At 44.9% G+C, this 24,083-nt stretch overlaps 1 protein-coding gene across 2 annotated transcripts in view; it reads left to right on the plus strand.

Moving 5' to 3' along the window:
• Window positions 1-24,083, plus strand: part of SAMD4A (sterile alpha motif domain containing 4A) — a 227,052-nt gene that overhangs the window by 160,055 nt on the left and 42,914 nt on the right. Inside the window, exons 4-5 of one of the 2 annotated variants that reach the window (XM_027554160.1) lie at window positions 10,997-11,260; window positions 22,746-22,855. In XM_027554160.1, the coding sequence (XP_027409961.1) occupies window positions 10,997-11,260; window positions 22,746-22,855 (374 nt within the window). The remainder of the gene's footprint in view (window positions 1-10,996; window positions 11,261-22,745; window positions 22,856-24,083) is intronic. The other variant, XM_027554161.1, reaches the window with a different exon arrangement.

Raw genomic sequence — 24,083 nt, forward strand, 5'->3', positions numbered from 1 at the left:
AATGAAAAAGAAGGTGATTCACCTGCCCTGACCCTCCAAAATGGAAAGGAAATGTGAACACTTAAAATGAATGCCAGGAAAGGGATGACCAAGTTGAGTCTGAACCAAAGGAAGATTATTCTGATTGGGACAAAGAAGAGTTTGTCCATGTAGGTAAGAATTCTGAAAGAGCAAGGAAGATACGAGTCAGACGCGACTGAGCAACTTCACTTTCACGCATTGGAGAAGGAAATGGCAACCCACTCCAGTGTTCTTGCCTGGAGAATCCCAGAGACGGCAGAGCCTGGTGGGCTGCCATCTGTGGGGTCGCACAGAGTCGGACATGAGTGAAGCGACTTAGCAGCAGCAGCCTAAGACAAAAATGTGGCAGATAGGACAAAAATGTCCCAGGATGGAAGATGGAATGAAGAATTTTTATCTATGTCTATATAGCTAGAGAGTCACTTCTCATTATTTGCAATACTGATGTTCTTTGAAGTCCCTATGAAAGCTGAACTAGCAAACACTGAACCCCTGCTGCTATGGGGAATCCTAGGTTAGGTTCCTGCAAACCTCATGACATTTTCATCAACCTATCAATACATAACTCTTTTGTGCTGTGCCAGTGTTTAGTCATTCAGTCGTGTCCGACTCTTTGTGACCCCATGGACTGTAGCCCACCAGGCTCCTCTGTTCTTGGAATTCTCCAGGCTAGAGTACTGTAATAGGTTGCCATACCCTCCTCCAGGGGATCTTCCTGACCCAGGGATCAAACCCACGTCTCTTATGTCTCCTCCTTTGGCGGGAGGGTTCTTGACCACTAGCGCCACCGGGGAAGCCCTGTATTTAAAGACGTCTTATTTAATATATATTGTTGATTCATTAACATCTGCATTCAAAGACCACAGCACTCTTTAACTCATGCCTGTGGGAAGCTCACGCCTGTGGAAGTAATTGTGTTTTCTCCCTGAGTCGCAGCACGGCCTCCTGCGCTGAGGGACACTAGCCCTGCCCTAGTCTGGGGGCCATTTTGAACAGTAAATCACCAGCGAAAAACACCGAAGTTAGAAACACGTGGCACTGAACAACCTTGAAAAGGACCCTGGTTTACAGTATGAGAGCTGACACGGGAAGGCGGGGCCTGTTCGACCCCAGCCGGAACACGTGTGCCAGGGACTTATTTTTTGCCACTCTGCGCATGTCCGTGAATGATGACGATGAAAATGTCGAGTGTTGATTTTTGGTTATAAGAAATTTTTAGCAAATAGGTGAAGTCACAAATATAGAATCTGCCAATACAGAGGATCAATGGTATATAAGACATACTAGAGGAACACACACTGGATAGTTTGTATGTGGCGAAGGGGGACCTAGAAGTGGACAAGCAAAGGGACCTGTGGGTCTGAGCGGGCTATCCGAGGTCAGCCCAGCCACCCTTGATCTCCCTGCGGCTTGTTCTCTTCGCTGCCCGGATCTTAAAAGGCTCCAGACAGCCCTCCGCATCTCATATCCAATAAGAAATGAATGCTGTTCAATTCCTGTCCTTAAACTAGAACAGTCCTGGACCTGAATTATGCCAGGAACCTCGTGCTTGCAGTGTCTTTGGAAGTCTTTTATTGCAGGACTGATTTATAATACCCAAGTAGATGAGTTGAGGGCAATTACGTAAATGCTGTTTCTCTGGGGTAGAGAAGAACGGTCTGGTTTAAATGAAAAATGCAGTGCCAAGTCAAAAATTCAAATCGTTATGTGTAATTACAGACCACAGTAAATCAATTTTACAAACACAGTACCAATCTCACTGTGTTCCAATACCCACAGGGTCCAGTTGTGACAGTTTAGAATTGGAGAAGAGGCTGAAGGTGAAGAGAAAGTGGGAACTGGGACGTGTGAAGCCTCAATAGCTTGTCTTGAATCACATGGTGATTCAATCAAATATAATTAAGAAACCAGGAGAGCCTTAACCATCTAATTTCTCTTAATTAACCCCCTCCCCAAATAATCTAATTAGCAGTGTAAACTCAAATTGTGGGTTTTTTTTTTTAATGGTCGTTTATGTGTATTGTTACACTTGACATTTGGATTGAGTGCTTTAATGAAAACAAGGACCAATTCCTTCATCAGTAAATTGCCCTGCTGGCCAAAATGCTGAGAATCTCCAGTTCTCATTCTTCTATCAAGAAACTAAGTTAAGAATTAGTCAGGACTGCATAATACATTTCTAATTACTTATAACCCTTCTCCTAATACTAGAAAGAAAAGAAAAAAGATTGCTGCTTTAATCAAGGCCAAGTTCAGAGTTTCATGCTCTGAAGTCCTGACACCCATCCTGCATTTGGCTGGTGCTGAGTTGAGACCCTGATGGGAGGAGGATTTCGGCATTTTCTAATGCTGCCGGTCCTTTCCTGGTCAGTGCTGTTGCATTTAAAAGCCATCTTGCCCTCTTATCTGGGAGACTTTTGAGCTCCAGTTGCAGTGAAGGTTTTGCCTGTAGTTCAAGACAGGAACTAGTAGACAAGGTATCTTTTGTAAGCCCCCTTTAAGCAACTCACCTCCTTCTCCTTTGAACAAGAGCTGTGGTGTCAAGATATAAAAGGATACCCCCGTGATTTGTTCAGTGACTCTGGTGGTGGCCTTGGGATTGATGCTCTGAGGGGGGTGTAATTGCTCTGTCATGAAACTCTGGCTATTTGCAGTTCCAAACTTGGATGGCTTTGCTGGTAGCCACACCCTGTCAACAGCCAGGGAGTGTTAAACACAGGATTGATGGTGCTTTCAGTAAACCTAAGAGGCACTTCCTGGATAGACATGTGAGTTGAGGTAACAGTGATTATAATTTGAAAGTTATCTTTTAAGAAAGGGGTAAGAGGGAAGTTTTGTCAAAAATCTATCTGAGTTTCTTCGCTCTCTTTCTTAAACACAGTGATTGGAGCATTTTTATGGACACATTGAAAAGTGAAAAAGATGTATCTGCTTCAATCCACCCCTGGCCACTTGCTTGACTCAATTATTTTCTTTACTTGGTGTCATAATGAAAATGATTCAAATTCTGCAGCTCTGTCTTAAACTCTTCGCTCTCCACAAGGGTAGAAATTCCACAGACAAACTTAAGGGCCAAGAAACCTAAAGGTTATGTACATATAGATATAAGTATGGATATGAAAAAGAGCATAATTCAGGAAAGTAGAAGTGAGCCCCCATATATCGGAACCTTAGAAATGGCTGGATTGATCCCACAGTCCCTTGAATTGGCTGAAACATCTGCTTCAGTGGTGTCAAGTCACTTCCATAGTTGATGTCACTGGTTCTGATAGGTGGAATGAGAGGATTGGGGCAGTTTCCTTTCAGGACAGCTTGATCTGAAGTTCAATTTGTAAGATTCTACTGATTTCTATAAAATGTAGATATTGGCTTGTCTGACTTTTATCATAAATAATGACAGTGTAAAGACAAACAGCAGTTATCTAAAATAGATTTTCTCCTGGATGACACCCAGTTTTGCCATTATAGAAACTGACAAAAGAGGACAAATGAAATGTACCCAAGATTAATGCAGCAATAAAAGTCTGCCAGAAACATTCTAACTTACTTCTTAAAAGCCCAAATGTTTAAGTGATAACGTGAAGGCAGAAGCATACTTCTTTGCTCTGCTCCAAGACCGGTCATCTGTGGAGTAATAAGGGCTGACACCAGTGGCAACTCACATCGTGGAAAAAGCTCTCCCTGCATCAGAATGTATTCACTTCCATATGATCTAAAAAGGAGACTGAATGGGCAAAAAGAGATTCAGCAGTGCGTATTTGTCAACCTTGTTGATATGTTCTTTGCGGCTTTGTCTTCTTCTGGAGTCTCCATTTGTTTGGTTTTACTGCATAGGCTAGTATTTACCTTCTCTTCGGAGAGTGTGTGGCTTCCTTCTTGGCTGGTGGGAAACACCCGGTCCACCCAGTACATCTTTGCTTTGTAGCAGGCTCTTTCTTCTCCCAGAATGAGGTGGAGTCTGAAGCGGTTTGCGGGAATCATCTTCTGGTGTCCAGATGTTGTGAGCACTGGTTTTCCAAACTTTTAGACAAGAAGCAGAGTGCAAGCATGCAGAGTTGAGACATATAACCTTTCAGATTTGCTTTTAATCTATTCCCTGAAGCAATGAGGCAGAGCATGTTAATTTTAACCTTAGTAATTAATACCCCCTCCCCTTGCCCCCAACACAAACCTGTTCTTGGCCATAAACATGACTGGTGTTGTCTTTTTTGCATGATGTCACTGATTAAATACTCTAGTTTGTTTTGTTTTTTTTTTTAATGTATTCTTGCAGTACTATTAATCTCTTTTTCCCCAAAGATTCCCACCACAGGGCCTCAGATTACTGGTTGTGGCACCACAAAACCAACTAAAGAAGAGGAACCCAGGGTCTAATGTTTCACCACTGAGCTTTGCTAAAATGTTTGCCTTAAAAAAAAAAATCAGATGCCTAGAATTATGCATACAAGTGGTGTTAACAGAACTCCACTCTTTGAAAATGCAAACTCTTTAGTAACAGTTCCTTAGATACTCTGAAATCAGTGTTCGAAGGAAAAACTCGGGATGGTGCCCAAAAGATGCCTGTTAAGCAAACCTAAACTAAGGGAATAAACAGAAACATTCCCTGCCAATAACTTTGAAACAATAGTGATAGGCTATTTTATAACTGGCAATGGCTTGAACTTTTTCTCTTCTAAATTTAACAAGTATCAGACCATCTCCTGCAGCAAAACTCTCAAATTGGTGTATTCAACCAAAGTTCTGATACTTCTGAATTTCTTTTGGGAGTAGATCTAGACAATGTGGTTAAAATACACCATTAGCAATGTGTAAGTAGAATTTTCCGCATGTATTTTCATAGCCTGTTGACACACACAGTATGTATCCCCAAAGTAAGGAAATGGCTTGGATCTCTTAATTCAGGAAAGAAACTCTTAAGTTAAATATTTTAAAATAATATGCAAATATATAATTTCCTCATTCCGCTTTTTGAAATCCCTAAATAAGAATGAGCTGCTTTTGTAAAGTTTAGTAGTAATTGGATTGAGTTCTATCACGTGAGCATCTAGAATTTGAAATATTAACAAAGCATTAAATTTTCCTGTAAGAAGCCAGCTTGAATTAGAAATGGAGACTGAGACTTCCCTGGTGGTCCAGTGGTTAAGACTTTGCCTTCCAGTGCAAGGGGTGTGGGTTCAATCCCTGGCCGGGACCTAAGATCCTACATGCCTCGCAGCCAAAAAACCAAAACAAAATAAAACCAATGTTGTAACAGATTCAATAAAGACTTTAAAAATGGTCCATATTAAAAAATAATCTTAAAGAGATGGAAAGACTGGCTTAGGAACAAGAGTGAAATTGCAAATCATGTCCACGTGGCTGAACTCATAAGGGCCTGATGAGGCTGCAGAGTCCAACCTTGGATTGAGAAAACAGGTTTCTGGGTTTGATGAGAAAGAATGACATTAGAAGTATGGGTGTACTTAATGGCTGTATTCAAAAGGAAGGCAGTTTCAGCAGCAGTCTTGATTCTGGACTCCAGGATAAAACGCTGAGGCTGGAAATAGGTGGAAGCGCACAGTGGGAACAGTGATAAGTGGTGGTGGACTGAATTTGAGGAGTAGTGTGTTAACTGTAAAAGCAATCAGAGGACTTAAAGCATACGAGTTCCTGAGGCCAATTAGGTGCCCGTGGAACTCAGCAAACACAGCAGAGAACAGCAGTCGTCTCTATCATTGAGTTCAGTCCTCAGTTTTTAACAGAAAACTGGGATCCCCATAAAATAACTGTACTTCAAACAGATGATGAAAAAAATGACAAAAAGAGCTGTAAATTCACCAAATATAAAATAATTTGTATTTGATTAATGTTAATGCCTTCTGCATATGTATCAAAACCATTTGTCACACAGCGTTTCATCTACTAACCAGGCTTGGTGCACATAGGAATTCCCAGGTCCTTCCACCACCCAGGGGCCCACAGCTCACAACGTAGGGATTATTGAATTATATTGCCTTTTGGGGCCTTCCAGCTCTGAAATGTTATTAACCTATGCTCATAATAATTTTAAAGCATTACTTGCATTCAGTGTATAAATTTAAGGAGAACAGAGAAGAATGCAATGTATCTTTGAACGATCTCCATTACCGTTTATTAGGATAAAGTTTCAGTGTTAAAAATTAAGCTTCAGTCGTCTGGACTGTTTGTTTATGGGGATCACTGCTCTCCTTGACAGTGAGGTGCAGTTCTTAACCTGACAGTGAACTGAGGAGAGAGCTGGACCCATACCCCAAACCTTCCTCTTTGCACAGCCCCATTACTTGTCACATAAGAAGGCAAAAGAGGTAGTTATACCTGTTTTTTAAGAGTCTAACTATCCTGAAAAGTCTTTTCCTGCCTCTTATTTCAATAACTAAAAATCAAGGCAAAGTCAATTTTGGTCAAAGGAAAGGGGGAAGAAATCTGATTTCCAGGCTTTCAGGAAAATACTTAAAAAGAACAGAACGCAGCGCCAGGTATCGTATTTTCCCCTCAAAAAGTGTTGAAAGGAGTCTCATGAAAGATGCTTAGAGATGAAAAAGACATCATAAGGTTAGAGGAGGTCGCAGACGGCAGCTGGCCCCGAATGGTATGACAGAGTTTATTACCAGATTATAAGACCCTCTGTACTCACATCATGCTGCTGCACTGCTGGAGCAAGATTATTTTTAGCTGCTTTTCCCATATTTCAACTAGACTTGCTCAGTATTTGTTATTTATTTGTAGTTCACTTGAATTTATAAATGTTCCAAATACTACAGTACCCTATTATCATAGGTACTCATACATATGTACGTACATATATAAGTGTGCTGTGCTGTGCTTAGTCTCTCAGTTGTGTCCGAACCTTTGTGACCCCATGGACTGTAGCCCGCCAGGCTCCTCTGTCCATGGGGATTCTCCAGGCAAGAATACTGGAATGGGTTGCCATGCCCTCCTCCAGGGGAATCTTCCCAACCCAGGGATTGAACCCAGGTCTCCCGTATTGCAGGCAGATATCTGCGCCACCAGGGAAGCCCATGAAAGCTGGACTGGGTAGCCTCTCCCGGCCTATCCCTCCTCCAGGGGATCTTCCCCACCTAGAAATCGAACCGGGGTCTCCTGCATTGCAGGTGGATTCTTTACCAGCTGAGCTACCAGGGAAGCCCCACATATAAGTGTACATACCTGAAATTTCTTGTAGCGATTCCTAAAAATATAAGGGATATAGACGCTATACTCTACATACTATTAAGGCTTAGCTTCAGTTTTTTCAAGAGCAAGGGTTACAGTGTTGCCCCCCTGGGCAATTATCAGAATGAATCCCCTCCCCCTGAAATATGCTGTCCCCGCAACCCTCATTATTATGAAGTTACAAATTCAGGACCTCAATTCTGCTGGAACTTGCCAACTTCTAATCTACAGTGAGGTTTTTTTCAAGTTGTGCTTACTTCGGCAGCATTTGAATATTACTCTGGGGCAGCTTAAGTCTGAATGGAGCGTGTGCTGTTGTCTGCCACGCAGCAGTCAGCTGCTGAGAACATTCAGAAGGCCCGCCTCTAGCTAGAGTTATTCTGGGGAGACTAACACAGTGTGAAAAGCTTCTCAGAAGCCTGGCTTCCCTGCTCTCCCCTCTCTACTTGTAGGAAAAGGACTTTTACTCATTTATTTTCACCTGAATATCCATTCTTCCTCTATGTAACACCACTTCAGATGAATACTTTTGGTCGAAAAGAAAATGGAGTGATGGGACAGCCATGCACCATCTGCCCTTGACCGCCTATTCATCACATCACCGCTGTGCAGTCTGTGGTCTTACACTCTCTCTGTCCACTGCATTTATTCTTTCCTCTGCTAATTTATGGCAAACAAAGGCCCCCAGCACATGAAGTAACACCAAATTTGGCTTTGTGGTCACTATTTGCTCCACCAAAAGATCTGTTTTCACCCCGAAGTGCCCCCGTGGGCAGGTCACCTGTCACCTGCTCCAGCCACCTTCCCAAAGTCCCCTTTGGAAAAATGAGGCATTTGCCACGCACAACTTGGCTTTCATGTCAGTGTGTGTCACCCCTGACTCTAAATCCTTGGCCCTCTCTGCAAAGCAGAAGCTTAGTGGGAGACATTTTGCTTGTTGCTACAGCAGGTTCACTCCTAAGGGGACATTTCTGACTTTGGTGCCAGCTATAGGAGTCTTTCTGATACAGACCCAGTGAGGCCTTAGGTAGAGAGTCCCTGGGGAAAAGCCCTGGTACCTCAGGTATAACTGATTTTTATTAGAGTGAAAGTCACTCAGTCGTGTCTGACTCTTTGTGAACCCATGAACTATGCAGTCCATGAAATTCTTCAGGCCAGAATATTGGAGAATTCCTTCTCCAGGGGATCTTCCCAACCGAGGAATCGAACCCAGGTCTCCCACACTGTGGGCAGATTCTTTACCAGCTGAGCCACAAGGGAAGCCCAAGAGGCAGAGACCAAATTCATGCCATATCCTCTATGACCTCAGTCAAGCCAGGGGCATATGAGGAAATGGGTCTAGGTTTTTATGAATGAATCCCTATAAGTCCCAGCAAGTTAGGTAAACATCTAGTGAATTCCCTGGACACTGACAGCCTCCGCAAGGATGCTCATCAGTGGGGAGCTAACATGAATTTTAAGAAAACTTTTGGTGGAAAGAAGCAAATTGGCTTCATCTAATACTGGAATTCAACTGCTACTTGTGTGTGGTATTGTTCTCTGCATCCAAGGATGCGGACTCTCTTAGCAGTGTTATCACACTCATGGTGATGGATTTGTTATTGCCTGTAACCAAGTAGGGTGCTAAGGGGTCCATCAGCCCTGGGTGTGTGTCTCTTTGGTAAAGGTCTGCTTTTATGGTTTGGGGCTCACTCTAATCCTGGCTGTGAAGAGGAGCCCCCCCTTTCCACTCTGGGCCCACCTGGCTAGCGCCATTCAGAGCACCCACCAGATATTCTGAAATGGTTGCAGAGGTACCAGGAAGCAAAGACGTCTAAGCTGGAAAGTCCCATCACTTGGGGCAGCCCTGAACAAGTCCGGTCAATTTTGTATAAATACTTAGACAGGCATGAAATGAATTTTCTGGATGTCTGGCTTTTCTTCCTATTGGCTTCTGTCTTCATTTTTGCTGCTGCTTCCTTTTTATTTTTATTTTTTCTTATTCTGCTTTTTTTATTATTTTTTTTTTCTTTTTCTATTGCTAATTCGGATCCAACCAGGTAGCAATGCATTTTGCAGGGAGCCTTTTTAAAGAGCTTCTTCCTTAGTCTATTCAGTGGAAATGCAAGCTGTTTTAGCCTGTTAGAATCCAAAAAATAAAAAATGTTCCCTTTGCATATTTTTAAGTTAGATGATAATCCCTTGCCTTTGATAGAATCTACCCAGTTTCTCAGGTTACAGATAGTAAAATTGGCAGCTCCCTTTTTTTCCTCCCTTTTTTTGTTAATAAAGAAGTTTCTGGCCCTTCTTTCACACACAAGGCTGCGCTTCTGGCAACATGAAGCCAAACAGAAATATGGACAGCAGGGGTGTGAACTCCATTGCTCTCCGGCCTGGTTAATGCCAACTGACCATGAGCGGCCTCCCCACACCACTACTGTCTCAAACACACTTTTTGCAAACGCTCAGCCTTTGGCTCTGGTCTTTATGTTTTTAAGTGGGGGCAAGAAAGCCTGCTGTTCATGTCTTTATGTGGATTCTGCCCCACCAGAAATGCAGTTTAACAGAAAGCAGAACTTCTCACACTGGGATGTCAAGTCTGCTGGCTAAAAAACAGAGAAGGATTAATGCCAGCAAAGCAGTGCTAGTCCGGACTTGGGAGAGTAAATATCATACCTCATTGGAGGGGATAGAGCCCTACATGGAACTTAATGGCTTCCCTGAAAAATGTTTAAAAATGCATGTGGCTCGATTCCATGTTAGCACTGCAGCAGTCAAAATAAACTGGACCTGTCAGGGGCCAGCACAGAGAGAAAGTTATGAATAGACTTATTTTGTAAAGCTGTCACTTTACACACCCAGAAAAACCAACCAAGGGTAACGTCGGCTCCCTCAGCGTTGATTTTGGTTAAATCCCTCCCTTGAATGACCTCAATTTAATTTGACTAGTTATATGTGAGTTTTGTTGCTTTTTCCTGGTTTTCTGGAAAAGAAATTAAAAATGGGGGCTACACAGATGTTGCCCGCTGTGCGGAAGGGCTGCACATGCTGGAGAAAACTGTTCCCGGCTTACGGAGAGCACCCCACTGGCTTCTGAATGAAAGCTTTGTTACCTGGAAGTGTTCTCATGTAAAGTCTGGCATTAACCTGCGAAGCCAAGGGAGAGAATCGGCCCTTTCACACACGGCTGCCGTGTCGCATACCCTGAGGTCCCTGTTAGTCTCAGGGCCCTTGTTGTGCCTGCACCCCTTTCAGAGGTGACAGCTCCCCTGATTCCTGGTTGGAAGGACTGACTAGTCCACTTCTGCTAGCTCAGCCCAGCCAAGATTGCCAACGATGAGTGGTCTGCCCTCCCCTTCCAGAAAGTCCACCGTAATGACGTGGGTCATGTCCGGTTTTGCGTGGTCCCCCCCTCCCTGCCCCACCAAAAATAAATGGCCAGGACATGTTCTTTTCCATCTTGGCAGATCGCTACTTTGCCAGGCTGTCAATCCTCACCTGATTTTTGGGTCTACTGCTCCGAATCCTGATTTCTACAGTTAGAACTGAAAACAGATCCCGACCTATAGAGGTGAAGGTCACAAGTGTGGGCCTTATAGGTGTAGCCTCCTTAGAGAGCCCAACTCACCCAAAGGTACAGACAGCATCCTTTTTAACCACCCCAAAGGGAGAGCCACCCCATGACCCCGGATGCAGCGATCAGACAGCGCCATCTCTCAGGGTTAAGAGGTACTGTGGGTTCTTCTGTGGCCCAGGCTAAAGGTGGGGGAATAACCTATTTCATTTTATTTTTGTTTTTTTCCAGTTCTCTCAGGCCAGGCACACCACAGCCCTTTGAAACGATCTGTGTCCCTTACCCCACCCATGAATGTGCCAAACCAGCCTCTAGGACATGGATGGATGTCTCATGAGGACTTACGAGCTAGAGGACCCCAGTGCCTCCCATCCGATCATGCCCCCCTGTCTCCACAAAGCAGTGTAGCCTCTTCAGGAAGTGGTGGGAGTGAACACTTAGAAGATCAGACCACTGCTCGTAACACATTCCAAGAAGAAGGTAGTGGTATGAAAGGTGAGTGACAAAACGAGAAACCACCGGCAACAGAGCCCCTCCCTTGATTTGGAGTCAGAAGGGTGAGGAGAGAGGTAGTCAGCCAGGAGGAAGGAGCCCGCCCCTCCCCAGGCTGATGGGAGGCCCCTCCCTTGCCGAGCTCTGGGGTTGACCGTGGCGGAAAGGGCTCGGATTCCCCTTCCAGGGCTGCTTGCCAAAACCTGGGAAGAGCAGGAGAGGTCAACGCCCTCCTTTTTCCTTTTTATTTTTTTTTCTGAATGCAGTGACTTGCAGACAATTAAATGAGTCACAGCTGGCGGCGATAGCATCTACTGTTTGCACATCCGTTCCTTGGTCTGCCCTGTCTGTACAGACGTTGATCTGCTCCAGCCTTCTACCTCACTGCTCTGGCCAGGGAATCGTCAATAATTTAGCAAAACAAACCACAGGATCTTTTTTTAAAATCTCTCTTAGTGTAGAATCGTACTGGTGCCTCCTTTCCTCTCTCCCTTTCCCTTTGATATCCAGAGAAACCTGCAAACCCTTTTCTCTGCATCTGTTGAAGGGATGTGAAAAAAATAACACTGAGACTTGGTGACAGTGTTTTAAGGCTGATAACGGATTTGCATACAGGTGATAAAGGCCTTTTGTGCAGCATCAATAAATGTTCCTACATTGCCCTGTAAATCTCTCCTCTTCTAAAGATACTCATCGAGAGATAGAGATTTCCAAATTATCCATGGTAGGTTCAAAGAGGATACACACATTCTGTATTTTTAGATGCAAGTTTTTCAAGGGCTGGGAAGGCCTCAGGGAAAGATGCTCGTCAGAGACACACTAATAACAATTTTAGATGGAGAAACAAGAGCTAGTCGTGCCCCTGGGACTGCGATGCTGACAGGAGGCTCTGAGAGCACCCTCACTGATGGTGTACACAATCCTGAGGTTGTGCTGTTTCTGATCTTTCCCTTGAGAAGGATTAGTGTTGACACAGGAGGCTGGGGACTGAGCCCCCTCCCCACCACAGAAGCGTGGCACAGAGAGATGCCCACTACTCGCCGGGTGCTGGTTGTAAGTGAGCCTGAGGCTGAAAATGGAACCTGTCAACCAGGGGAAATGAACCTGATGTGAAGCCACTTTCCTGGAGCATCCGTCCCTCCCAGCTGCTCAGCCCAGCATCCTCTCATCCCAGCGCCATCCGTGATGGATGCTGTGCTGAGTGTCCAGAGTGGTTGGGACCCGTCTTGATATTTTCCTCTCTCAGGTGATACAAATGGGTCATTCGAAGGTGTTTAACAGGCCTCAGAAGCAATGGCCCCTTTTGGCAGGGAGGGGATGTGTGTCCTCTTTTATATCTCTTTCATAGTTTTCAGGGGAATGTGTCATAATTTTGGAGACCTCCCAAAACCTATTTTTGAGTTCTGTGCTCCAGCTGCTGGGCCCCAGGGCATGGGGAGCAGGGATGGCTCAGCCATGCTTGGACCAAGAAGGGTGGAGCCAGTGTTTCTCTGGACTTGCTTCTTTCCAAGTGAAGTTGAGTGTCTGGACAAGTGGGGTGTCTGGACGAATGGTTTCCAAGACAGTGGATGTGAGGTTCTAACTGGTAACCATGGGAAGGAGGCCTGGCCTTCCTGTTGAAGGGCTTAGAGGGTCTTGTGGGAAGTCCTTGTTCCCCAGGACACTGGGTTCACCGTCTGCTTACAGGAGCTTCATTATCTTTTCTTTCTTTTTTCCTTTGCCTTTCTTTTCTCTGTTATCTTTCATTATTTGTGTTTTATTCTGAAGCCCTCTGTATACTTTAGACATTCTCTCAGAGCAGGTGAAGGTTTGCCTATTGCATGCTGACTTTTGGAGATGAGAAAGTCACTACTCACATGAAGGAGAGAAAGATGGAATCAATGTCCTATCCCTATTTAAGAGTGAGAGCCAAAATATTCCAAAGTTCAAGGACTTCCCACGTATCAGCTTATTCGATTCCTTCCTTTAAAACTGGTGCAAATTGTCCCTTAGAGCTTCTTTGATCAGAAGGTGATGCAGACAAGACTTTATATCCAAGATTTTCTTCATAGGCCCAAGACGTGTGGTCAGAAACGTGCTATTTGGTGATGGGACTAAACAGAGGACACTCTTCTGTGTATATCCACCTTCTGCTGACTTATTGAACTGTCCCTGTCCCAAAGAATTGCATGGGATTCACAGGATAAAGTTCTTAGCAAATTAAATAGAAACACCTATTTGAAGGAACATGATAAAGGATGAAACGTTCTATGTATGGAAAAAGTATATTTGCGGTTCCACTGATAAGTCAAGCTGTAGAAACATCCACATCTGAAAACAGCATCATCCCAGAGGGTTGGGGCCAGTGTTTGTGCCCCACGAATGCCCCTCCCCACGGCACCTGGTGCCATCTTCCCTCAAAGGCCACCCCCCTGGGGACTCCTGCCACCAGATGCTGCTCAGAATGGCCTCCCAGGAGAGCACAGAAGCAGCCCTTACAGCCTACCCTAAGAGTATGTCATTCAATTCCCCTGTCCCAGAGCAGACGCCGGGTTCAATTTCCAAATTAATTTGTATTTTTCTGAGAAATGAAATCTGAAATCAAATGAAGTGCCTTTAAAGAGAGCCAGCTCTTCCTCTTGGATCCTCGTCTCTTCCTTTCTGTGACCGGGCCCTTTGGCGGGAGTGCCGGCCTTTTAAAGCCCCATTCTGATCCATCTCAGGATGCCATCATCTGATTGCTATTTTCCTACTCTTTAAACGCCCAGCTTACGAGAACAACATGGAATCTGTAGTAGAATCTGGAGGAGTTCCAAATCTCTAGGGGATGCATGTCAGCCCTCACCCCACACCTTGGGAAAAGAACAAAAATTCCCGTAATTGAGCTTAATTTAGTGTGAATTCATCTTTCTTGCCAGCAGCTGTGCATACCTTGCTGAAACGCTGTGTTCATCCTAGCCTTCCTTTCCATCCAGACAGATGAGCCAGGTTTGGCTACACACTGTCCCTTAGGAATGTGCCTCTTGGGTCAGGAGTGGGAAATACAGCTCAGGGCCCAGCATTCCTTCTCTTTTTATTTTTTCAGAAACATCTATCTCTCTTTTTGTCTTGGTGTCAGCGTTCCCTGCCAGGGTTTGTCACTAAGTTCTCTCACAAGTAGATCAGCTCCTGCTCTCAGAGGATTAACATCATCTGCCCGCTTTGCTTTGTTTTTCCTTTTATAGTGAATAGCCTTCCTGAAGATTTAAGTCAGCTCCAAGGCACAGAGTGGATGTCCCTGGCAGTAGGGATCTCAGACTAATATCTCAGGCTCAGGGAACCATGGGATCAACTACTCAACTAGAAATTAATGAACAGAAGTGGAACTCTGAATGGGAATATAAAAGTTTCCCCTTTAACATGCCTCACAGAGGCTACTGGTTATACATGTTTGGACTGAATACGCTGATTGTGGTTTCTAAATTCAGTTCTCCTTATTCCTTGTGAACACTTGATTGTGACTTACTTATCTCAGGGGAAAGATTCTTGATTCTAGGTTGATACTCAATTATGTTCTTCTCTTCCTCTGTATCACATGAATCTAATGTGCTCTCTACCCTTCCCTCACACAAAGCCTTCAGGTGGCCAAGAAGGGGGAAAAAAAACCACACCCTTCCAAGAAAACGAAATGGAGAATTTCATTGGTGGAAGAAGCACATGTGCCCCTCCTATTAGCATCATATCTTTCGAAATTTTGTGTAAACCCAGCACCTAGAGACTTTAAAGTCCAGGGCTGTTGCTGAGCGATGTGACTGTTCAATGGAAAAAGAGACAAGGAAGAAAGGCTGGTTAACAGGTTTCATTTTTGTCCTCATCAAGTCAGCTGCCTTTCTTGAGCACTTGCTGAGAGAGGCTTTGGACTAGTTATTGGAGAGACAGAGGTGAAGGAGGTGGTTCCTGCCTCAAGGGGCTCGCTATAACGTGAGGGGTCCAATGCATGTGCACAGCTGTGAAAATATTTTGTCTCGGAGGCTCGCCGTGGATTGAGGCAGGCAGCAAGGAGGGCCCTGATTCAAGTGGAGGGGAGTCAAGGAAAGTTCCTGGAGAGGGAGAGGCCTGGAGCCTCAGCTGGGAGCAGGATTACAGATTAGCCAAATATATAAGATGAGGGAAGGGCATTCTGTGCAGAGGGAACAGTATGCCTGAAAGCGTGGTTATGAGACAGCTTGACCAAGTGCATCATCTGATGGCTTGAGGGCACATGGGAACACAATCTTGGGAGAGGGAAAAGCCAGATGCTAGGCTTTGCAAAAGATTGGAGCTTTTATCCTGACATTGAAGGAATGTAGCAGCAGAAATGACCTGTTTAGATATACATGTTAGAAATAGGACCTGAAAGGAAGAGTGGGAATTGTATCAAGGTAGAGGATGGGGAGGGAATTCTGGATTTGGAGGCCAACTGAGAGGTGGGAGGTTTTTCGATAACCAAGGAGAAAAATGAATTTGGACCAAGCCGAGCAGAGGAGACAAAAGGAGTGTGTTCATGGGGTCTTCAATAAGTAGACTAGAGAGAGCTCTGAATTGAATGGCGCTGATTGAACGTAGACAGGGATAGATAGAGCGCGAGGAATTGAGGACGATGCCCAGCTTTTTGCCTGGGACATCTGGGTAGCCCATGGTATCATCAATAGCAAATAGTTAATAGGAAAAAGAAACAGGCCGAGGGGATGGAGTGGAGCAGGCTGAGTTGGGCACCTGTGGAAGAGTCCAGTGGAGGCGTGCCAACCAGGGCCACGCTGCATCATGCTCTCCCCTGGCCCAGTCTCTCCAAGAGCCCCAGCTCCTCTCCTCCCCTGCACAGTTTAAGCATTCTGCCTCCCTGTGTGTAGTTCATGTGGGGGATTCACTAGGCTTCTGGCTAGCGAAGTAGATTTAGACTAGTGAGGTGGATTTAGGACTTCTGGCTAAGTCCCGTAGATTTAGGCTTCTAATGGACTTCCCTGGTGGTCCAGTGGTTAAGACTCTGCACTTCCAGGCCAGTGGGGCTCAGATTTGATCCACGGTCAGGGAACTAAGGTCCCATATGCCATTGGGTGCAGCCAAAAAGAAAGATTTAGGCTCCCTAGAAGCTCCAAGATTCTGTCATTGCAGTTGTCAGTGTGTGAGAGGGGTAGAGGTGAGGGTGGGGTCTGCTTCTCTTGATGTGAGCTTCAGCCTCACCATTACAAATTAACACTGGCTGGTGTACTTAGGAGGTGTGGCATTTTGTTAGTATAAAAATATAGGGGTAATTGAAACTTACACTGTTTGTATATAGACATGATAAAGGTAAAGTGGAAAGCTTTGGTTCCAGTAACCTTGATAGAAACATAGCAGTTAAGAGTGGAGGGGATCAGTGACTCTGAAAATAGGCTCCGTTTTGCTTTTCTAAAGAATCTTTCTTCAATGAAACTTATATAATATTTTTTCTCCATAGCAAAGGAAATATATTGCCTATTCTGAAATAGCTCCTTTGGGGTTTTGAGTTATTTTTGAAATGTAGAACTTTGAACTTCTGCCTATCTTAGAATGAGATTAGACAAAAATATATATTGAGAAGTGTGATTTTTGTAAGACAAAGGAACCTGTCAGGAACCTTTGTAAGAAAGGTTGTGAATCCAGTTTCTGAGGGTCATAAGGGTGGTGAGTGACAGAGAGGGAGTGACATAGCCCCGTGTGTGGCTGGGACACTTTTCAGCACGGCTGTCATGGGAACAAGTTACTATTTTCTGAAAGCTGACTTTCTAGACGCTGTCTTGAATTCATCTAACTTAAAGGCCAGGATTTAGTAAATTTACTTCACTTTATTTCCAAATGCCAGCATACGACCTTTGTGGTTAGGTCCTAATGGGCTCAGACTTGTGCTGCCTCTTCTCAGATAGGCTGAGAAGCCCTGATGTCTTTGAAAAGCAAATCCCCAGGATTCCCCCAAATTCTAACAGTCGTGAGACTACCACTATTCCTTAACCAAATGTTTGTCTTCTGCTGAAGTACTTCAAGCACAGCTTTCAAGGTGGAACCCAGCTGCTACTGATGCAAAAGCAGGCTGAGAGTAGAACACCACTTATGAATGTCATAGCCAATGGAAACTGCGAAAAAGTGAGACCCTCTCTTTGTACCTAACCCTTCAAAGTGGTTATTCTACCCAAACTCAGCCATCTCTGTGCCTTCCAAGACCCACACGTGCTCCCCACCAGCATGGAAGCCAGAAGACACCATGGACATGTCCAGGATGGTGTAGCCCCCTCTCAGCTTCACAGGGACCAGAGACCAAGGAGCCTTCTTTCTTTTGCTCAGAGCCTGGAACAGAATATGGCTTCCCTCGTAACCCAAACAGTGAAGAATCTGCATGCAATGCAAGAGACCTGGGTTCAATCCCTGGGTCAGAAAGATCCGTGGAGCAAGGGATGGCTACCCACTCCAGTATTCTTGCTTGGAGATTTCCATGGACAGAGGAGCCTGGTTAGCTACAGTCCATGGGGTCACAAAGAGTCAGGCACGACTAAGCGACTAACCTCCTACTACTGGAACAGAGTAGGATTATTCATTCTGCTCTAGTCAAAAATACATACGGGCTCTAATTATCTTGCTGGTGCTGCTAGACTTCTGTTCTTCATTTTTGAAAGATGTGTTTTCCTTCTGACTTCAACACTGAAGAATTAGTCCTTTTTTCCTCTTAAGTTGGTTCTTCTCTCCCTCAAAGACCAAGGATGCAGTCAGGTCTTGGAGAGAAGGAGGGAGTTTGCGATTAGCCTGGCTTTCTGTGGCCAATGGGAGCTGCTCTTCCATTGCAGTTTCCAGGACCACCACAGTGAAGCTTCTTATGGAAAATGAGGGTGTGATGGTTCATGGTTCTCTTTTCCAGGGATGCCTTACTCCCTGCCTTTTATATCGCTCCCCATAGTGGGTTCTTCTGCAGTATCACTTCCATCTTTCTCTCTTGCTGGGTCTCCTTGTTTGTTGGATACATACTGCACCAACCTGTTGACTTGAATAGTATTCCAGCAGGAGGTATTTGAGCAAAGCAGCCCAGATTCTGTATAAGCTGTTGTGTGCACCACAAAGCCTCTCTGTGGCTGATTTATACAAACTCTAAAAGGTAAACAGAAATCAGTGTAATTGGAAACTTGATCCCATTGGTGAAGACCAAGAGGTAGAGAGAGCGTATGAAAGATAGGTGAAGTACTATTATCAAAAATGGCCCAGAGAAGATAAACCACTATGGATGGCAGCAACATCTGGAGGAGCTTCATAAGGGTGGACCCTGTGGCATGGTGGTCTGCAAATGGATGATGCCATTTTCTCCCAGAATCCTCCTTCCCTTTGCCCTTCTCTTGTCAGTTTCCTTCACGGGCTTCTCTTCCCACACCTTCCTCTAAGGGCCCAGTGCTTCCAGGGCTTCCCCTGGGCTCTCCCTTCTTCCCTGAGGGTCTCACCCATGTCTGTGGCTGAAGCAACTGCCATGTGCTACTGATGAGGGAAGTGGCTCCCAGCGCAGCCTCCTCTTCAGAGACCTTGATCAGTCGTCATCTCCATCTGGATGGCTCGAAGGATGACCCTCCGCTGACCTAGCGTGGCATTCCCTGTCTCTCTCCTCTCACCCCAGACCAGCTGCTCCCCTGTACTTTCCCACCAAACCTGACTCAGGAACTGTCTTAGGCTCCTTTCTCTCCCTCACTCCCTGTTCTTCCTTGATATTCAAGGGCTGTGGATTTACATCTTTTCCTTCTCCACTGCCCTCTCCAGCCATCTCGGAGGGCTTGGATTTATCCCCTGACCTCCACTCGCACATTCTCCAGCCCTGCCTTGACATCAACAGCCTTCCCTGATCTCACATACGCATCTTATTGTGCCTCTATTGCTCAGATTTCAGCAGTTCCTCCATCACCCAAGCATAGGTCAACTTTCCTAGTTTTGGCGTTACAAATCCGAGTCATCTGGCCCCTGCCTGTTTGTCCCACCTGGTGTCTAAGCTCTTTTCTAGCATTCACCTAAGCCTTTGCTTGGCCTGGAATGCTCTCTTGGATCTCAGCTTCGCTTATGCTACTGCTCCTGCTTCCTGAGATGGCTTCCTCATTATGGTCTGCCCAGTGAGTCCAGGACTAATGCTACTGTGAAGCTGCCCCTCACTCCCCCAGGCCAACCCAAATGCCTGTCATTCTGTGCCCATCCCCCAGAACTTTGAGTAGAGTTAGCACTTGTCTTGCAACTTTTATACTTTTTTTTTTTAAGTTTGCCTTTCTTTTTGGATTAAAAACTCCTTGATGGCAGGGACATGCCTGGCCCCTATAACAGGCGTTTAGTAAATGTTGAATGAGCAGATATCAGGATGCCCAGACTTGGCAAGGAAGTCAGCATATAGTAAAAGCATCTTTATCTTTCTCACACTGCATAAGAGAATTGGCTTGTCCATTGGCTTGTCCATCAGAAACAGCCCAGATGAAGCTAAATGACTGTGTGCCAGCCAGAGGCAGGAGCCCAGAGGCATGCATGCTTTCAATCACGTATCCACCGCTCCAGGAAACACCCCTGTTTGTACATGTCCTCCAACCATAGCCACAGCTTTGCAGAATAAGAAAAGAAGGTCTGGGGTTAAGTTAGCTAGTTCTCAGCTTTGCATCCAACCATGTAGCATCTGGACCGTGGGAAAGGACCTGAGATTTTAGAGTTTGTCCCTCGCCGACATCTTACGGAATCTAGCCTCCCAAGTCATTGGAATTCCTGGCTTCAGAGGAGTGAAATGGTCAAGGCACTCAGTTCTCTGGTTTTTCTGGTTTGTTTCTCTCTTAATGGAGTTTTGTTTTAATCCCTGGAAAAGGAAGGTGCCTCACCACCAACCAGAGTCGGGGGGCGGGGGGGGGGGGGGGGGGGGAGCAGAGGTTAGTAGGCTACGTTCTTAAGAGCTGGAATTTCCTCTTCTTTGTTCATCAGTTCACGCTGTAGGAGGAGAGGGCACACAGCACTGAGCTAGGAACTGACCCTCTAGAAGCAAGTCAGCATGCCTGCCCAAGGGACATATGGCCAAGAAGAGCTTGTATTTCCTTGGAACAAATCCAAGAATAACTCTTCAGGAAGGTCTAACTCACCATGTTCTGAAGTTGTATAGGAACCTTTTCTGGGAAAATGATTCCCAGTGACCTATATTTTGATTAAATGAGTGAGGCAGGCTCTTCATCCCTCTAACCAGGAAAAGTCTAGTTGTCAAAATACTTTTCTAGAAAAAAATGAGCACTGATTGGACTGAGATTTGCCACACCTAGATTTGTACCCAACTCTTAAAACACCATATTGTCATCTTGGCTTATATAGCAACCAGTTTGCAACATGATTTAGTAGCTCGGGATTCTATTTGTCTTATCATCAGTGGGTTTTGCATAATTAAGTTGTAGGGCATCCAGTGACAATGTAGCCCATGAACTTGCTCCATACTCTTTTGTGGCAGATTGTACCCAAGTGTGGCATTGGGTTACCCAGACTTCTTTGAATCGTGATCCCTGAGTTTTCTGAACAGCTGCTTGGGGCCTTTCAAAGATGTAAACAGCAAACATGAAACCCGATGACCAAACAGTAACACGATGGTGGCCTAAAGCTGAAGCTCAATCTATTTGTTGCCCACTCCCTGGAAGTATTAGCATTGTTTTACAACAGCAACAAAAACATGGCGGAGAATCAAGTCTAGTCAAAGAGGTCCAGGATATCACATGAGGGAAGCGAATGCCCTGGACTCTTGATCCAACCACAGTTTGAGTTGAGGAGGATATCAGGGATTGGTACTATGTATCTCAGGAAGCCCTGTTTGTTTATGGTTAGTGATGGTCCCAGTGGGAGTCTCTACTTGTCACAGTAGAATGAAGGGCCTCGAAGCACAGAATCAGTGATTTTTTTTGCCTGAACTGAGTCTTTTCTTAAAATGCCATTGGATATCCAATTCTGTTTCTCCAGAAATTCCTCTTCTTTGGCCTTTGTATTACTGCAAATCAAAAAGTAACCTCACCAGGCCACCCACTTTCTCCCACTTTATCTTTTGAGTTTCAGGTGGTAATATTCTAGATTCAGTTCACCCAGGAGGCAGGGTCTGATTTCAGAGTAGGCCAGGCCTCTTCAATTAATCCCAGTTGACTACTTTAAACATTAAAAAATTAGAAGGTTCCTACTAATTTTGTAGTGTTTATGGTCTCTGTCAGTGCCTCAGAATAAAGCACTTAGCAATAGACAGTATCTTGCAATCAACATGGTTAGTAATGGGTAATAATTCACAGAAAGCTTGAATTCCCCGGTGCTTCAGCATTTCAGAGGACTTTAAGTTACTGTTTATTCAGCCTTCCCATTGATGGGTTATTGGTCCTCATTCTACAGAAGATGATACAGTATAGGAAAAACCTGGGAATCTGGCAACCTGGCTCTAGTCCCCATTTCACCACATGCTTGCCCTGTGATCTAGATGTAATGACTTAATTTTGTCATCTGTAGAATAAGTCAGGGATGGGGGAAGATGATTCTAGAGACTTCTCAAAGATCCTATTGCTGAAAAACCCTGGCTTAAAAAAATATGAGCAAGTGCTTTGTTTTGGTTGTACTTAGAAAGGTAATAATTCTCCTGTGGATTTTCAATACAGTTATTATTTAATTTTCCTAATTGTAGAATCCCAAACATGAGACTTATTTCAGATGTGCTTTGGAATTCCCATTATTCCATAGTCTAGGCAATCTTTAGACCTTCAAGTCCTGATATTGGGTTGACATTCAAGGAGAAGGTCAAGGACAATTTCAGACATATGCCTTAGCTTGAAGAAATGGTCAGCAAAGCTACCCCCTCCCCAACACACACAGTGTGGTAGTTTAGAGTCCTGGATGCCCTGATTCCCACTAGGGTCTAGGAAGGCAGAAGAATGATCAGGCTAATGACAGTGGCTCCACCCATGGTCACCCCTGCCTGGTTTGCTTGTTTTATTTTCCCTATCACTGTGAAAGCAGTGGAAACAGCATATGGGGATCTGCATTAAACCTAGAAAGAAATTATCTCGAGGATAAAGATCATCGTATGTAGTTTAACATTCTAAGTCAGTTCTTTCTAAACCAACAATGAAGTAGTCTGACTAAAGCAGTGAATCCTTGCCATCTGGGGGGTTATGAACCCCTTTGAGAATCCTATAGAAGCTGTGGATGACCCTCCTCCCAGAAAACCACCTATATACTCACGAATTGGAATGTAATTTTAAAGAATTTCTGTGTGCTCTGAAGCCCAGGGGCCCCCGGGTATAAAACAAAGTAAGAGAGCCCAACAGTGGGAATATCAGAACTAGACCAAGCCTTCTAAGTTGGTAATTTGCTGCCAAAATGAAACAATGAGTAACGTACAGATGATTTTTTTTTCCCTTTCCTTTTCTCTGACCACCATCTTCTTTCCTTTTCTCTCTTCCCACATCTCTGGTCATCTCCTCTCTTTCCCTCTCAATTTCTCTCCCCATGTCCTGCACATCGTGCATCACAGATGTTCCAGCCTGGTTAAAAAGCCTCCGCCTGCACAAGTATGCCGCACTCTTCTCCCAGATGACCTACGAGGAGATGATGGCCCTCACTGAGTGCCAGCTGGAGGCTCAGGTGCGTACACGGGAAGGTGCCCCAGGTGGAACCTTGCATTCAAGTCTAAGGCAGACCTTGTCTGGCCCCATACCTGTGCCCATCTAGTAGCTTGCCTTGTTCTAGGAACTGCCAGGTGCGGGCCAGCATCACATGGTAAGGCTGGGTTCTTGCCTTCAGGGTCCAGTACAAGATGGAAGACAAATGGGTAACCACAGGACAAGTGAGGCTGAGTAAGAGTGTTATGGAAAAAAAAAATAACCTAGATGTACACTCCTAGGGTGCCAGGGAGGAATCAGAAGAAACAGCATTGACCAAGACCTCCAAGAGTCTGTGTCCCTGCTTTTGTTTTCATTGCCCACCCACTCTGTCTGCTTGGCCAGTGCTGGGTTGGAGGATGACAGATTGGTTGTGAATTTTTCAATCTTAGTCACAAATCAGCTAACTTCCAGTAGTTAGGAGGCAGAAGCACCAGGTCCTGAGTCAGAGCTTCCCCAGAAGTTGCTCAAAAACACATTCAGACTGATCTTAATTCGAACGGAGAAAGTTGTACAAAATATTTTGTAACCACACTGAATAACATTACCCCAGGTCTCAGATGGCAGTCCCCTGCTGTGTGCCATAAAAGGGCAAGTTCCTCCTTCCTCCTGTGGATGCAGAAGGCCAGGCCAGTCAACAGAACCCCTGAAACTAAGCATGTTTCCTACCCTGCTGTGCTTGAGCAAATAGATCTGACCAATGTCTTTGTTTCCCTTGTTTAAAATGCTATTTGCATTTTCAACTTGACCTCAGTTTCCTTTGAGCGGTGATTTGAGAGAATTAATGGTCTGAACAGGCTAATAGTATTTCCCCTGCAGGAAGAGGAGATTGTACCAGTTGGGGCATGGCTGGTCTGGACGTAGGCCTCCCAGCAGATCCTGAATTCCCATTGCATATTCAGTACCCGCAGTTAACCTTTGCAGGCCTGGCTGAATACCAGTATTGAGATGTAAGACAAAGCCCAAAGTCACTGCACATTCTCAGAGAATGAAAAGCCCTAATTTCAACTTCCTAAGGCTTCTCCCACTGCTTTTTATCTCGATCGCTCCTTGAGATCCTCAGGATTGATGAGAACTGCTTCTAAGAGCATTCTTGTGTTTGGGTCAAAGTTGAGAAAAAAAAATTTTCAGTCATCACTTGGTCAACTTGAGGAAAAAACAAGAAATAATTGACATAGAGGGCAAAGCCCGAGGCCAGCACAAACTTTTCA

Source organism: Bos indicus x Bos taurus, chromosome 10 (genome assembly GCF_003369695.1).
Source record: "Bos indicus x Bos taurus breed Angus x Brahman F1 hybrid chromosome 10, Bos_hybrid_MaternalHap_v2.0, whole genome shotgun sequence".
Lineage (NCBI taxonomy): Eukaryota > Metazoa > Chordata > Mammalia > Artiodactyla > Bovidae > Bos > Bos indicus x Bos taurus.